Source organism: Ceratotherium simum, chromosome 20 (genome assembly GCF_057802395.1).
Source record: "Ceratotherium simum simum isolate JZ-2026a chromosome 20, ASM5780239v1, whole genome shotgun sequence".
Lineage (NCBI taxonomy): Eukaryota > Metazoa > Chordata > Mammalia > Perissodactyla > Rhinocerotidae > Ceratotherium > Ceratotherium simum.
In genome coordinates this window covers 8,348,767-8,364,878 of record NC_141919.1, presented here as the reverse complement: position 1 = coordinate 8,364,878, position 16,112 = coordinate 8,348,767, and the positions used below count along the sequence as shown (strand labels likewise).

At 45.5% G+C, this 16,112-nt stretch overlaps 1 protein-coding gene and 1 long non-coding RNA gene across 4 annotated transcripts in view; one reads left to right on the top strand and one right to left on the bottom strand.

The window, feature by feature from the left end:
• Window positions 1-16,112, bottom strand: part of LOC147914352 (uncharacterized) — a 47,100-nt gene that overhangs the window by 7,941 nt on the left and 23,047 nt on the right. For 2 of the 3 annotated variants that reach the window (XR_015555373.1, XR_015555372.1), the window contains one exon: window positions 276-6,416. The exons of the other annotated variant lie outside the window; for it this stretch is intronic. This is a non-coding gene — a long non-coding RNA (uncharacterized LOC147914352). The remainder of the gene's footprint in view (window positions 1-275; window positions 6,417-16,112) is intronic. 3 annotated transcript variants of the gene reach the window in all.
• LOC101389683 (spermatogenesis-associated protein 31D4-like) lies at window positions 3,545-9,820 on the top strand. The gene is made up of 4 exons (XM_087444423.1): window positions 3,545-3,742; window positions 4,498-4,543; window positions 5,133-5,193; window positions 5,477-9,820. The coding sequence occupies exons 1-4, from the start codon at window positions 3,545-3,547 to the stop codon at window positions 9,771-9,773; spliced, it is 4,602 nt and encodes a 1,533-aa protein (XP_087300549.1). The 3' UTR covers window positions 9,774-9,820.

Genomic DNA, 16,112 nt, shown 5'->3' with positions numbered 1-16,112 from the left:
TTTCCAGGCTGCTGGCCTGACTGCAGATTCTGAACTTGCCAGCTTCCACAATCACAGGAGCCAATTCCTTGAAATAAATCCCCATCCCCACTCCTCTGTCTGTCTATCTGTCTGTCTGTCTCTATGTGTGTATCTCTGTGTGTGCGTGTGTGCGTATACGCATCCTATCCTATTGGTTCTGTTTCTCTGGAGAACCCCAATACCCTTACCAGCCTTTGGGAACACTGACTTTCCAAATCACATTCAAATGTCTCAGTCTGAACGCCAATGCCCACCTTAACCTGGCTCCTCCCTCCTCTTCCAAGTTCACTGCCTGTGATGTTCCAGTGCACACTCTGCTTTACTCCATCTGGTCACCTCACACCTTGTTTGTGCTCTGCTGTCTGATGAAAATGCCTTGGTTTGCCAGACCTCCCCAGTTCCTGCCTTCAGGCCTGAATCAATTACCACATGAGGAGCTAAGGAAGAAATAAAACGTGGAATAAGATTCTCACATTTAGAAATACGTAAAACCAGCTTTGGAAAGTAAGGTTTCATCTCATGTGCCAATTCTGACTAATTGGTGGCAGCTACTTGGAATATGTTAAGAAGGATTCTGAGGCTCTGTTTGAAAGAACACAGTGATCTATTAGTGATGCCTGACAGCAGAAGGGTGATAAGGGGTCTGAGTGGTAATAAACTTAGTACAGATTTGCCATGTCTGGCTTGGTCATTAAGGAAATGAGCCAAGAGTATTTTCCTGAGCCTTTTCCAATTCATACTCAAGTATTAGATCTATGAACCTTTTTAAAAACTAATTTACATTCCAGTCATTTCCCAGACTTACATATGTAGGGAAAGTCAACCAACAGCATTCAAAACAAAGGTAGAAAGAGTACAGAAAACAGGCTACATTTGCTTCCCCAAAACCTCCTTTTTCATGTATTACCAAATGTCAAAACAGAATTTTTCTGCTGGGATGAGTGAGTGGGGGACACGAATATCCCAGCATGCTCACTTAGCTAGTCCTTACCCAAGCCACCCAGCACCTGACACCGGGACATCCTTACAAATACACATGGGGAATCACTAGGTATGAAAATGCTCTTGGGGCAGAAAGGTTGCATCGGTCCTTCCCTCACATCCCTGCCTTCTCATCGCTGGATTGCTGGAATGAGAACAGAAGCAACTCTGCAGCCCACCAAGGTCAGTTTGCCCTGTTGATACAGATTTTCCTGAAAATCAACCCAAAATTGTCCTGATAGGTAATCACCCTATGCCTGGTTTCAATGGTTCTTTCCCATATTCTTTAAGGGTAGGGGTGCGGGGAGCATGATTATTTATACAGGTAGATTAGGTTACTTTCATTCTTTCTGAACTTGGGCACTTCTTTCCAACAAGACAGTGTGATAAGCAGTGAAGATACAAAGAGAAATCGTATTTGGTCTGTGCTTTCAAGGGGCTCAGAGCTTAACGGATAGTCAAAGAATATATAGAAACATATCGTAGACCAGGGTCAGCACACTTTTCCTATGACAGGCCAGACCGTAAATGTCTTCAGCTCTGCGGGTCATGTGTTCTCTGCTGCAACTACTCAACTCTGCTGCTGTAGCACAAAAGCAGCGTGGACAGCACTCACGTGGATGGGCGGGGCTGCCTTCCAGTAAGAATTTACTCACAGAAAAAGGCTGCTGGCTGGATTTGGCCTATAGTTTGCTGATCCTTGATTTAGACTCTATTAGACAAACTAGGACTGAGATGAGCATCTTTCAGAGGAAGAGGTAAAAAAAAAATGGGTGGATCAGTCTTTGGTTAGTGTGGTCACTTGAATAATCAGAACCTTATTCCTTGCTGGTGATTTTTCTAATTTATTAAAACTTCAGATAAGATCTATGGCATCTCTTGTGAAGAAATAAAGCAGTTACATCTAACAATAGAATCGCTTTATTCATTTTAAAATATTTTTAATACAAGATTTGCCATAGTCATAATTCATTCAATGAGGAACAATTGCCAAATATGAAAATGTTGTAGAAATCCATAGGGCAGAGTGGAGAAAGCCCTAGAGGGAAATAAGAAAAGTCTCATAGAAAACGTGCAGTGCAAACGTGCCCTTGTCATGCATAGAGTTCTTAATTTTCAAATCATCATGGAATATTCTGGAAAACCATCTTTACCCCCAAACCTCAACAAAGGCTCTCTTTCTCGTTCGTGTTCCCTCCAGCAACTAGAAATTTATTGAGCAGTGGCGCAAATAAAAAAGTTTGGAAAATTTGATGTAAGATCAGAAAGTACTATTTTAATATTAGGTACACTCATGTTCTAAATGAAATCCTAGCCTTACAAAAAGAACTTGTTTCTGAAAAGTTGATTTGAGAAGTCCATTAAAATACAAAGTCTTTGGGTAGATAGTGTCTCATACTGTCTCAGCTTGTATGACAGAGCAATGTCTCCCCCAAAGTCCACTGCACTGAGCCTCATGGTATCATTAAATTTCACAGTGTCCTAGAGGTTAGGGAGAAAAGTCCTCTGTTCCATTGTGAAACTAAAGTCTAGACAGATTCAGCTACAGTCAGTAGCACAACCACTGCCATCTTCTCAAAATGACTTTAATTTCTAGAGGTGGCAACAGAAGCAAAACTGAGGAACTGGCCACCTGGCAAACCTCACTTGTACATCACCGATGCTGCTACTCCATCCCCAATACAGTCATGTGCCCTATAAGGACATTTTGGTTAACAACAGACCACATATATGATGGTGGTCCCATAAGACTAGTACCATAGAGCCTAGGTGTGTAGTAGGTTATAGCATCCAGGTTTGTGTAAGTATACTCCACGATGTTTGCTTAATGATGAAATGGCCTAATGACATTCCTCAAAACATATCCCCATCGTTAAGTGATGCACACGTACTGATTTTAGTTTTGTGAACGCTGAATAAGGACTTATTCATTTTAATTATTTGAGTCAGCCTCTCTGACTGAAGATGGTAAAGGCTGACTAAAGCAAAAAACTAAAATTTGCTTTTGAACATTCAGAAAACTAAATAAGGGTAGAAGAACTTTAAGTTCTATATCTGGGTTCATGTAAGACAAAAACATTCTATAGGAAAGATGGATTTGAGGATGTATACGATCCTGAGTGTAAATGTCTGGAGACAGGCAAAAATTCCAGGCAGCATTTCAGCCTTTCAAGGCAACAGAATTGGTGAGACCCAAGTCAGGTTCTCCAAACAGTAGAGAGAATGCAGGTACTATCTGGAGTACAGATGGAACAAGCAGAAAATTTCATTAAAGTAAATATATGATATGATGAAAGGCTGGAGTTGGAAAACAGGATGGCAGGCAGGGCAGAGGGACCCAGAGTGCCCAGGAGGGGTGGAGAGATCTGCCGGGCTGGTAGGTGGGGGAGGGGCTGCGGGCACACCTCTTCATGCTGTCCCCTCCACCACCCTCTGAAACCCTTTGTGACTCTTCAATGCTCTGTGATGCAGGCCTGGGACTAGAGTCAAGTGCCCGCACTCTCAGAGCTCAGTTGCCTTAGGCAGTCTTGCGATTCAGACAATGGAGTTCAGTCAATGGAATGTTCTCTCATTTCTGAATAGCCTTATGGAGTGCTGTCTGAGCTTTGACTCAACATTCTTGGATACCGACCCCAACCTCACCTTTCTGTGTGGGTTGGGGTTGCTCCTTCTGTTCCTGTGCTACTTGGTGGGGATTCCAACTTTACCAACCTTCCAGAAGACCAAAGCTTTTCAAAAGGTAAGGAGCCCTGAGCAAGCCCCCAACAGGGACTCTTTATTGTTGTTTCCCTTTCTATTCCCACATTTTAAAATGAATTTGGTTGGCTCAGAGAGACATGCAAGATGGGAAGTCTGAGTAGAGGATAGAACATGATCCTTCCAGGGGAATAGGCCACGCAGGGGTAGGGGTTCAGCTGGGACTGTTTCCCTTCAAAGCTCACAGACCAGCCGGGTGTGGAGGAGGATTCTAGGATAAAATCCCAAACTCAGTGATTCTGCAGTCCTGGATTGGGTTATTTAGAGAGTTTGGGATCTCTGCAGAAGACAGTTCCCAGCACTTGATCATGAGTGACATTCCCACGTCAGGCATCACTTGACCAAAACTTCCTTCATGTTGGGCAGATCAGGAGAGCAGGGCTGAGCCTCTGAGCAGAGGCTGGAGCCCAAGCTCTGTCCCAGGATACAGGGTCCTATCTGAGGGGGCACAGATGGGACTGCTGATCTCAGATGCTACACCCTCCTTGAGCAGAGGACTTCTGACTGAGAATATCAAGTGTGGACCTCATAGACAAAAATGCTTCTTTGAGTTTTCCAACAAAAGAAAAACTGAAAATATTTTATCACCTTTAAAAATTAATTAAAGGAGGGAACACAAAGTTCTATTAATTAAAATAGAGAGTAATATTATTCTTGGATACCTCTAGGAGTTTCCTAGAGTTCAGAGAAGGGAGAGAAATGAGCCCCAGCCCCTCATTCTTTTCTTTTTGTTCTCAGCGTCAGGGCAGAGCCAAGAGGAGAAGGAAAGGCGGAACATCGAGAGGTAAAGTTCTGCCTGTTCCCCCTGAGCTCTCCAAGGGTGACCCTTCCTGTCCTTTCCATGAGGTCCCAGGTGCATGATCTCTGAAGATGTCAGTTGCTAGATACCATCCCTCTCAGAAAACAGGGCCCTCAGAGAAGAGGTTCATGGGAAGGCAGTCAGAACCCTGAGACACTTCTCAGATTCCTGTTCTGCCCGCCTGTGGGCATGAAGCAGTGATGGACCTGGGCAATGGGTGTTGCCTAATAGGTGGCCATGTGAGACGTCGAGAGTCAGAACTTCTGTCTCCTGACCTTGTGAAAGTACTTTGACTTCCTGGATGATCAGATTCCTCTTTGAGGTAACCATTGACCTGAGTTCCTCACATGGTGGTTTTGAGCATCACATGAAATAATGTATGTGAACGTACTTTACAAATGAAGCAACATACACATATGAACCTTGTTAATATCATCACCGATGATTTGACCTCATCTATTGATTCTCCGGGCTTTCAGAGTCTAATATCCCAAGGGTCTCCTATAAAGGGACTCCTGTCTAACACCCATGCTTCTCCCTACTCCCTCCAAAACCCACTGTTCTGGTTTCCCAGGTTGGAGATATTACGAGAGGGAAACAGAGGAGGAAAGGAAGCTGATTGCTATTCTGAAAAGGTAACTAGTCTCTCTCTTTCTTTCCTGATCCCTCTTTAGCATATTCTATGCAATTCCAGGGATTCAGTGCAGCCTGCCCTAGTCATGGGAGGGGGTAACCATAGGAACAGGTATGTGAATGAAGGCCTTGGGGTGAGGGTTCTTGAGTGTATTGTGAAGTCATGGATGTGGGACAATGTGAAGGGGCAGCAGGCTTCAAGTGGCCCCTTCCCTGCCAGACCAGTAGATCCTCCTTTCCTTCTTCTGGTCCTGGCTGCAGCTTTGTACCTCCTGTCTCTCACAGCCCCCTGGGCCAGCATCATAATACCGCCCACATTCGTCAACTGTTATGTCCAGACTCCTCCTGTGAGGTGTGTAACAGCACAACTGCAGAGGTCAATCGGCTGCTATTCATGGAGGACCTAGAAGATGATACTCTCTCTGTGTCTTCTTTGGCTTCCACAGCTTCTGTGACTGAGTCATTGTTCACTGAGTCCTCTGCCTTCTCAGAAGTCCCTCCAGGAAACCTAATACCAGCCACTCTGCCTGAGCCTTCCTCACCGCCCCCCTCCATTCTCTCACCTAATTCAATGACACCCTTAGCTGACTTTCTTTCACCCTCACCACCAGGTCCCTCTCTGCCACCAGAGCCTTTTCCTCCCTTGGATTCCAAATTCCCAGTGGACCATTCCCCACCCCAACCCCTTGCCTCTTCTCCTCTCTCAACACCAGGTACTCAGACAGCAGATCCTGTTCTCCAACCAGAGGCCACTTTGTCTCTGCATACCATCTTCTCACTTGACCTCACCCTTTCCCAAGATATCACTCCCTTACCAGATCTGTCCCAGACAGTGAATCCCATGGATTCATTGGCTCATCATCACACACCACCAACCCTGTCTGTTTCACCACCACCACCTTGTGCTGTAACTGTGACTCAATTGAATTCGAATTCCATCTTACTGAAGCCTGTTCTGGAGAACTCATCTCCAGATAGCCCTGGTGGGTCATGCACCTGTGTACCAACAATCAAAGGCACTGACCATTCAAGCCTGTCGGCTTCAGAATTCTCCTCATGGCAAGCTCATGCCAAAGACTTGTTTCCTTCTACCTTGGCACAATGTGATGTCAATCAAGAGTTTCTTGCCCTCCATTCTTCAGAGGACTCTTCTGGGGGAGACCCTGCCCCCGACCTTGTAGAGTCTGGTAACTTCTCGTTTCTCAGCCCTGATGCCCTGGCACTCCTGGAAAGACAAGTCCAAAAGAGGAGTGATTTCCTCATGGGGAACGAAAAAGAAGAGACGAGGGGTTCTGTTCCAAAAGAACTTAGGCCAGACTACCAATTAAACTCTTCAGGGAAAACATTGGGGTCAATTGCTCATAAGCATGACTCAGCAGCCTCCCTTCCTTTTTGGAGCAGCAAAGCCAAACCAAAGGAGCTGCACGTGCACCAGCAGCCCCCGTATCCTAAGACCTCAGAGGGCCATTTACAGCAAAAACGTGTCGAGTTCTTCTGGGGTCTCCCATCTCTGTACAGCGAGTCCTTGCCCTCTGCTGACCATGTCTCGGGTGACTGTTCCTCAATCTTTATTTTCAATAGAATCTCGAATGCCTCTACAGGCCATGACTCCCCAGTACCTTCCAATCCTCTACCTCTGTCCTTGCCTGGGATCCAGCCTCAACCCTTGCCTCAAACCCTGCCCCAATCCCAGCCCCTACCTCTCACTCAGGTCCAGCCCCAGGCCCACCTTCAATCCCTACTCCCAATCCCACCATCTGGTCCTCTACCCAAGACTGAGATGTGTGGAGTGTGTTTCCATAGATGGCAGAATGAATCGGAGTCTCTCATCGCATCTGAAATTCAACATCTGGAACGAAATGTGTTGCAGAAGCAACAGGAAAGTTTGCGGGGTTTACCCTCTGTGGTCCAAAGATCTCAGGAGGACTTTGGTCCTTTAGCTCCCAACTCTCCTTACCTCCAGGCCTCCCAGGCCCATGGTTCAGTCTCCATCCTTCCTGGAGAGTTTCCTCTCCAAGATGAGCTTCGGGAGAAACGAGAGGATCACCTTCAAAAGAGGCTCAACCAACACCAGTGGGGCCTGCCCCGCAGGATCCACGACTCTCTGTCACTGATGATGCCTCCGAGGAATTTTTTACAGATACCTGAGTTGGAGAGTGATCATGGACTCTCATGGGTCACTGTGACCAAAAATCTAAATGCTGGATTCAGTCATCCGGGAAGCTGCCATGAGAGGGGCTCAGAAATGCTTCAGCTAGAGAAGGGCATGGGGAAGGATCAGGGACACAGCCCAGAGAATAGCCCAAAAGCTCATCTGTTGAGTGACCCAGAGAGCTCTTCAGATAAGGATCTGGGGTATGACTCTGAGAAAGACCTAAGTAGTCACATGGCGAGTCTGTCAGGGAAAAATTCAAGGGCCTCAGCAGGGAGTCTAGGTCACAAACAACTTGAAAATGTCCTGAAAGTACATTTGAGCAAGAAGTTTGAGGAAATCAATGAGGGTCGGCTCCCTGGGACTGTGCATAGTTCATGGCATGCTATCAAGCAGACATTGCTGCTTTCTGACAAATCCCACACCCAAATAAAACAGAGAAGTCTGCCACCATCACTGGGTGGGGACTACTCCCTGGATACCTTCCAGGAGCTTTCCTTCATTGATTCCAGTGCACAACAGATGCTGGAAGCCCATATCAAAAGGTTTCGTATGAGGATGCTGTGTGGCCTTCCCTGCAGGGTCCTTGAATCCATACAGATCTCTAAATTGAAAGATGCCGCATCCCAGTCTTTGTCCTGTTCCCACTTTCCCTCCTCAACCAACCTTATTTCTGAGCTGGATTCCAAATCTGGGGGCTTCAAGCCCCTTAGAGGAAGCTCTAAATCTGTTCATGGAGACAAAGTGGGAACAACAAATTCAGCTCTGGTCCTGGATCATCCTCTCCCAGCCACCTCATCTGTGGGCAAGGAAGGACAAGGGGCCCTGAGACAATCACCCTCTGGTATCAACCAAGAGCTTGTGAAGGATGTTCAGAGAAGTAAGGGTGCCAGACAGACTCTTCTGCCTGTCACACACGGCATCACAGGCAAAGCAAGTCAGAGACAGACTCAACTAGGCAACAGATGCCCCCCAAGGCTGCCTGCAAGGCAAGGTGGGGCCAGACATGAGCCAGAGGGGAAGAGAGTAAGTTCCAAGGATGGAGTAGAAACACGACAGGCCAAAAAGATGGAGAAGTCAGAACTTTTCTCCGTGCTCAACGTGTCGAGGGAGATATTCAGGGCCAAGGAGCTCGATGCTCTTCAATCAAAAACTGGTGACATGTTGACAACCAGCAAGCCAGGAAGCTCCCAAATGATAAATGTGAATGAGAGTAAAGTAGAAACTACTGTGACCACTGAAAGCCCGCCACCAAGAAGACCAGTTCTCCAAGATCCTAAATCATTAGACCTTAAAGAACAGCTGTTGAGCGAATTAAAGTCTAAACTGGAGAAGAGGGAGCAGAGCCAGGCCCAAGGGCAACCCACTGACAGGCCCCTTCCCTCAGAGAGCTTGACTTACAAGGCCTCACTGACTCATGCCCAGGGTGTCTCCACTGGGGACATGGGAGCTTCCCAGGTGCTGCGTATCCATTTGGAGGACAGAGGAATCAGCATGGAGCAGCGGCAGGAGTGCTGGGTCCCTAAACATGTCTTAAGGAGGTGCCAGGATAAGAATTTCCCACCAGCTGCAGAGAGAGTGAGAACTCCGGGCCCCAAAGCAGAAGAGTGTGGTGGAGGGGACGCAGGGTTGGGGACATCCCAACCTAGAAGGAAGAGTTTCCCAACTCAGGACATGGCACTACAGGAGACGCTTGGGAGCAAGTCTTCCCAGGCCCCATCACAGAAGGAACAGGCTCCTCCTGAAAGCCTTTTCAGGAAAAAAATGAATCACTTTTTGCAATGGCTTCATCCCAGGATAAAATGCAAAAGGCAAGAAAATTCCCAGGAAAAGCGCAGCCCCATTTCATCTGCGCAGAGCAGAGGCTTAGTTAAAAGGAGAGCTGCTGTTACTGGGACGACCACAGCTCAGAAGATCATGACAGACACTGGGAAGTTCCCAGAGGAGAAACTGGGGCATCGGCATGTGATAGATACCACCTGTCTTCGAGAGCCCCTACCCTCCCCAAGGAAGTTTGGGAAAACTCAGCAGAAGGCAGAAGTGCACGCCCAGGCAGAGCCCACCCAGGGGCATCCTTCCAACTACAGGGCTCCCACCTGTAAAGTGACAAACACCAAGTCCTGCCGCCAGAAAGCTGTCTTTGCTGGCCAGAGTTATCCAAGTCCTAGACAGAGCAGAGACGAGGACAGATGCCCCCAGAAAACTGTGGCCTTTAAGGACCAGCTATTGTGTCAGAAGCATCCCTCATCCGTGCCTTGCAGGGAGCCTGTGCCCCATCCAGGCCCCACGTGCAGGCATCAAGCCAGCCAGGGACCTCCGGCCACTCTCATCACTGCTGAAGGCACTGTGTTCAGAGATCTGTCTCTGCTGATTCAACAGAAAATGCTTCTCCAGCATTTTCAGAGAGGAAAATTTCCTACCCCAAAATAATTTCTTCTTTGTGGGGTATATTGATTCTCCCCAATAAATGATTCTCTAATAATAGTGATGTCTTTTCCGTGTACTGTGTTGGGGGCATGGGTTTCGAGAAACTCAGGGCTTGTGCTCAGGCAAAGGAAGGAGTCAGTTCAGCTCTTACTAATTTCTTCCTCTGGCTTCTAAAAGGTCACCAGTTCCCTAGAGCTCTTGATGAGAAACAAGCATCATGTGCCCCCCCAAAGCCCATTTCCTCCCTGATGAGTTTGAGATGGGCCCTGTCTTCTGATTCTTAACTTAGCCTTAACGAAAATGCAGAGCAGCCCACAGCTTCCCCTCACTGAATGCTTCCCCTCCCTTCAGAGCAGTAGGGAAGACAGGTCTTCTATATCTGAAGAGGGTCAAGGACAGGTAGATTTTTCAGAAAATAACAATGAAGAAGAAACAGTGGCTTCATCATGATTTAGAAGTCACTGACCAGAGGATCCCACAGGTCAATGAACCCTGAGTGGCAGTGTTTGGGGGATATTGCCTCAGTGGATCCTGGGCTGGTGGGGGAGGGGCTAGGAACAGCATAGATGCTGCTGAAGAATCTGTCATGAGGGTCACGGTAATGTGTTGGGGAAGCATACTTTAGACTTGACACTGAGGTTTCCCTACTGGAAATGCATCTGGGGCAAGTGGTTCCCCTCCCTGGGTATTTCTTCAGGCTGCCAATTGACGACTCTTCCTTGCAGAGCAAAAGCATCACTCAGCTGCCAGTGGTAGTAACGTTGACCAGGCAGCCACTTACCTCCCAGGGTAAAATGAAGCTGAGAGTAAGGAAAAGATGCCTTAGAGGGAGTGGGGAGGGGTAAAAATGAAGAGGGGAAAGAATGGCCTTGCTGGTGGAACAAAGCTTTACGCCTCATCCCCATATTGTGACCCTGTCCTGCTCCCCCTCTTCCTCAACCTGATCCAGGCTCCACCTCCTTGAGGCTGATCGGACCACTGTACAGCATGCTTATGCCTTATACCAAAAAGGCACCGATCTGTTCTTTGAGTACTAAACAATATCTGCAGGGATGTTGTCAGGCACAGCATCCCCCTCTTAGGGAAGGGTGATCTTGGTGCCCTCCTTCTATCCATGCTTGATAGAAATATACAAGATCTTGCCCTTAGTGTATACGGTTCACCTATCAGGATGGAGGTGCCACCTTTGATATCCACGGCCTTGGTGGAGCCATGGTAGGTCTCCCCCAGAACACCTGCAGCTCATGAACCAGAGGTGAGTCCTAGATATGCACCAGGTTACAGATATTTGGAGGACTCACCATGGACTGCACACATACCCATCCTTACAACAGGTGTCTGGAGGGAAGGCAACTCCACTTGTACAGACTGCAACTCAAACATGGGGTGAGTGTCCTGGAGGGCACTTGAGGTAGTTCTTCCAGAAAGACTTGTGAATGCTGGGTGTTAACAGAAAAGACAAAAACAAAACCAATGTCCACCACAGACCTCTCTTACTCCACACTTGTATCTTCTTGTCCAGAGTTATTCCACTGACTCTCCAATGTCTGAAGATTAAGGTCAAAGAAAGAACGCAGATGCTGTGGAGGCCCTGGGAGGGACAAAAGGTGGGATGGGGCCCAGGGCAGGGAATCCGAGGAGGTGAGGAGGCCGTGGAGGCTCTAACATCCATGTGGATGACCAGCCAATAGCCCAGCCTCTCAGTCCCTACATCATCTCGTCTTAGGGTCCTTTACTTCCACTCCAGTGCAGTCACTGCCACACTCCAGAACTTATCAACAGGATCGCTTCTTCCATCCGGACTAATACAGGCTGACATTCCACCCTCTGGCCTCATCCCTGATTCTTCTGGTTTATATGCCCCTTGTTAATTTTTCAACTCCAGGCCATTCATTTTTCCAATTACTCCTCGTCTATCCACCAAGCTCTAGTCTTCATTTCCCCCCTCTCCAAGGTAGACTTGATGGTCAACCAGGTAACCAACATTTAAAAAGCTCCACTACAAACTGGCCCCATCCAATCCCCTTTAATCCTTCCTGTCTGGCAAAATCCCATCTCTCTGCCTTTTCCAGGAATGCCTTCCTATAAGTAACTGATCACTATTGAATTAAATCTCACAATTGAGTCCTACTGGTGCCACGATAAATTCAGCCCCAGCACTACCTGGAAATCACTCATTCATTCCACAAATAATTACCCCATGCTTACTAACATGTGAACAAAACAAATGGAGTTTAGGTCACTGTTTCCTTAGTCCATTCCCCCTCTGATGCTACTCATTTATTTCAAATCTCCTTCACTTTCCTCAAACTTAGGCCATTTCCACTTGCTAAGCAGATCTGTTTGACCACTGTTCACAGAGGAGCTAGAAGCCATGAGATAGGAACTTTCCATCAAAAAACCTTCACAAAAACACTTTCCTGTTCCTCTTTTCCTTCTTGTTTCTTGTTATATGAAAACAAGTTTCCTTCCTAACCTCAAAGGAATTACACTTCCTGAAAAGTCCTTATTGAGAGACCTAAACCCTCATCTTGATGGACTGAGCCCCCCTTGCCGGGCATCCTCTCATCCCCTCCCTCTCCTTATGAGGCTTCCAACTTCTTTTATTTTTTTAAGCTGTCTATCACAGAAATGTTTAAACACGCGCAAGAGCAGTGTGACTTCCCACATACCCCTCACTCAGCTTTCACAGTTATCCTCTGGCATGTGTGATACGGCCCATCTCCCACACTGTGGTTAAAGGGCAAAAGCTCATTGGATCATCCTGCCATCCGTCTCCCAGACGTATGCTTTGTGCCCCTGTCATAGCTCTCACACTTCTTTGATATTTACCACCTGTGGAGCACCCTGACCCACAGCAGATGGACACAGCATCAGCGATGAAAAGCACTGAGCTTTAGAGGCTTCGGCCATCAGTTCTGCTCTGCCCTGTAGTCAAGCCTGAGGAGTCATCTGAGTGGATTCCTCCCTCAACCCCACACAGAAAGTAACCTTACTTAGCAAATGCAGTGCAGTGTTGCAGTCCCTTAATCACACAGTAACTACAGCAAGCAAAGAGTATAGAAGTAGAAAACCGTACATGTTGATAAGGACTTGACATCACTATGTAAGAGTTTTCAAATATTTAGAAGAAAATCTTTTCTTGTCATACATTTACAATGAGCTATTGTGTTTCGAGTTAAATACAGAAGATCAAACACACTTGTTTATTTCCTCTCCTTCCCCAAATGCCATTAAAAGTAAACGATCAGATGAAAAGATGCTCAACATCATTAGTCATCAGGGAAATGCAAATCAAAACCACTATGAGATAGCACTTCATACACACAACGATGGCTAGAATCAAAAAGTCACACAATAACAAGTATTGGTGAGAATGTAGAGAAATTGGAACCCTCATATGCTGCTGGTGGGAGTGAAAAATGGTACAGCTATTTTGGAAAACAGTCTGGCAGTTCCTCAATTAAACAGAGAGTTACCATATGACACAGAAATTCCACTTCTAGGTATATATTCAAGAGAAATGAAAACATATGTCCACACGAAAACTTATACACAAATGTTCACAGCAGTATTATTCATAATAGTCAAATGGTGGAAATAGCCTAAATGTCCATCAACTGATGAATGAGTAAATAAAATGTGGTATATCCACAAAATGTAATATTTTTTGGCAATAAAAAGCACTGATACATGCTACAACGTGGATGAACCATGCTAAGTGAAAGAGGCCAGTCACAAATAACCACATAAGATTCCATTCATATGAAATGTCCAGAATAGGGAAATCTAGAGACGGAAAGCAGATTAGCTGCTTAGGTTGCTTACAGATGGGTTGATGAGGAGGGAGGGAGATGATAGCTAAAGTTTATGAGGTTTCCTTTTTGAAGTCATGAAAATGTTTTAAAATTGACGGTGGTGACAGTTATACATGTCTGTGAGTACACTAAAAATCATGGAATTATATACTTTTAAGTGGGTCAATTGTATGGTATGTGAGCTGTATTTCAGTACAGCTGTTAAAACAAGGAAAGGATTTAAAAAGAATAAGTGCTTGAGGATGACAAGGAGAGGACAGGACAAAGGATGTCAACACATTTTTGGAAGATGGAAATCCTGTTGGAGGAGTGGTAACCGACTAGCAGAGCAGACGAAGTGCCGGCAAACCAATTCACACCTCAAAACTGCAGAAGACGACAACCGGTGGCACCAGATAAGAAAGAAATTAAGGGTTTCATGCTGTAAACATGTTGAATTTTTTGTTCTTTTGTTTCGTTTTATATTGTGAATAATTTTTAAAAATCTTTTTTTTTTGGGGGGGATGCTCTTTTCCAGTATTTTGTAAAGCCCTGTTGAAATGTTAGCATGCTTCAAATGTGCAAAGAGGACCCCCGGTTTCTTGCCTGGGACAGAACCTGAGACAACTGTTTTAAAGTTGGCATTGCACACTTCTGAGGTCTGGGTAAGGTAGTGGTGGCAGCTGTGGGAATTAAAGCCAGAAATCTCAAAGGTTAGGTAAAATTCAGGACAACAGTCAATGGTCCATTTCTAAAATCTATCTGTTCGGAAATAAACCTGTGGAAAAGTTGCATGGATAGTAAACAACCACACACCCCTTATCCAGACATACCTGTTAATATTTCAAGCCATTTGTGATCTTTTTCCTGTCTCTCTGTTCTGTCTCCTTTTCTCCTTCCCCTTTCTCTCTCTATATGAACACACACAAATGAAAACTATGCATACATTCCTGAATACTTGAGAATACATTTTATGCATCATATACTTCCTCCTTGAATATTTGTGTGTTTCTTGAAAAAAGAATATTCTCTAACATACAGTACAGTTATCCTCTTCAGTAAATTTAACATTGGCATAAAACTTTTAACTGATCTCCCATTCATATTCCATTTTTGTCAATTTATTAATGTCCTTTGTGGCTTTTTTTAAGCCTCCTTTACAAGATTCAGTCTAGAATAACAATACTGCATTTAGTTGTCTTGTGTCTTCACAAGTTGTCTCCTTTAATCTAGATCAGTTTCTCAGCCTTTCTTTTTGTGACAAGGCCACTTTTGAAGAATATGTTCAATGTACCATTCTTATAACCCCCACTCACCTGGAAATTTTTTTGGTGGAGTTTATCTTGCTCAGACTTTTCACAATTGTATGTCCTGGGGACCTTAGGGGCAGTCAGGACCAGACTCGCTATAAAAAACCACCACCAGAGAAGTAAAGATATATGGAGGGATTTTTCTGAACAGAGACATCTCCTGCAGTCGAGGGAGGGCACGTGAAAGGGGTGGGCTTGAAGCATCCCTTCCTTTTGGGTGGAGACGATGGTGAAGCTGTGGATGCAGGAGAAGACAGGAAAAGAAAGAAGACAGGGAAAAAAAACATCTCACATGGGAGGGAAAGGATTGGGCATCTATGGCCCAGACTGACTCATCAGACTCAGTGAGGGAATGCAGACAGGCAAAGGGAGGAAATGACACAGGGGTTCATTTCAGCAGTTAACCACTAAATAATGAAGCTGTAAGGGTTACAACTATTAAATGACCAGCCAGCATGAGAGATGAAATAAATACATATACACCATCAACAAAAATGACATTCTTGTTTAACAAGGTACAGAGATGCTAATAGGAATTTAGGTTAAAAGATAGAAAGTAGAAGGGGAAAAAAATCATAAAAACTTTCCTTGGAAGAAGTAACCATAGGTGTGATTCAAAAAATCAAAAAGGGCTGCTAAATATAATTACAGTTGTGCTCATCAGAAGTTATGCTAAAGAGAAGCCCACTCCCTAAATCAAGATGAGTTTGGTCCTGTGGGTTGTAGTCCAGCACAACTGCTCTGTAAAATTAAGGAAAAATAAAAAATATTGCAGGAAGAGAGGGGATTTGGCAGAGAGAAGAAAGAGAGAGCAGCAGGGTGAGACACTGTATTGGTGGAGGGTGCTAGATTTGAGAACATTAGGGGCTGAACAGCCTAAGAGGGATTTTGGGAAAACAAGAATCACTAAAGATTTTTAAGTTGTTTGCCGTGGGTCCATGGGTGTGCCATGCCCTTGTCTCCCTCTTTCTCATGCTTTCTGTTCGTGGGTACAGGCTACTCTGCTCTCTCATCTTTTTTGTGAAAGTGGATTCTTTTGAGGAGATGTGGGGGTTGGGGCTGCTGCTGAGTATATTTCTGGTTTCATACAGGTAAAAACACATTATGTATGACAGAGGAAGCTGTAGTTGAGGGCAGAGTAGATCTTGGGGGTGTAAATCCCTGCGCATAGCAGACTTTCAAAGATGATGTGGGGTCCAAAGGGAGATCACCAAGCAGTGAAAGGGTCTCAGGTA

Excerpts from the sequence above, each read along its gene's own strand:
- LOC101389683 (XM_087444423.1), top strand. The coding sequence starts at position 3,545 with ATGGAGTTCAGTCAATGGAATGTTCTCTCATTTCTGAATAGCCTTATG. Across the intron at positions 3,743-4,497 it reads AGACCAAAGCTTTTCAAAAG|CGTCAGGGCAGAGCCAAGAG; the intron begins GTAAGGAGCCCT and ends TTTTGTTCTCAG. Across the intron at positions 5,194-5,476 it reads CTGATTGCTATTCTGAAAAG|CCCCCTGGGCCAGCATCATA; the intron begins GTAACTAGTCTC and ends TGTCTCTCACAG.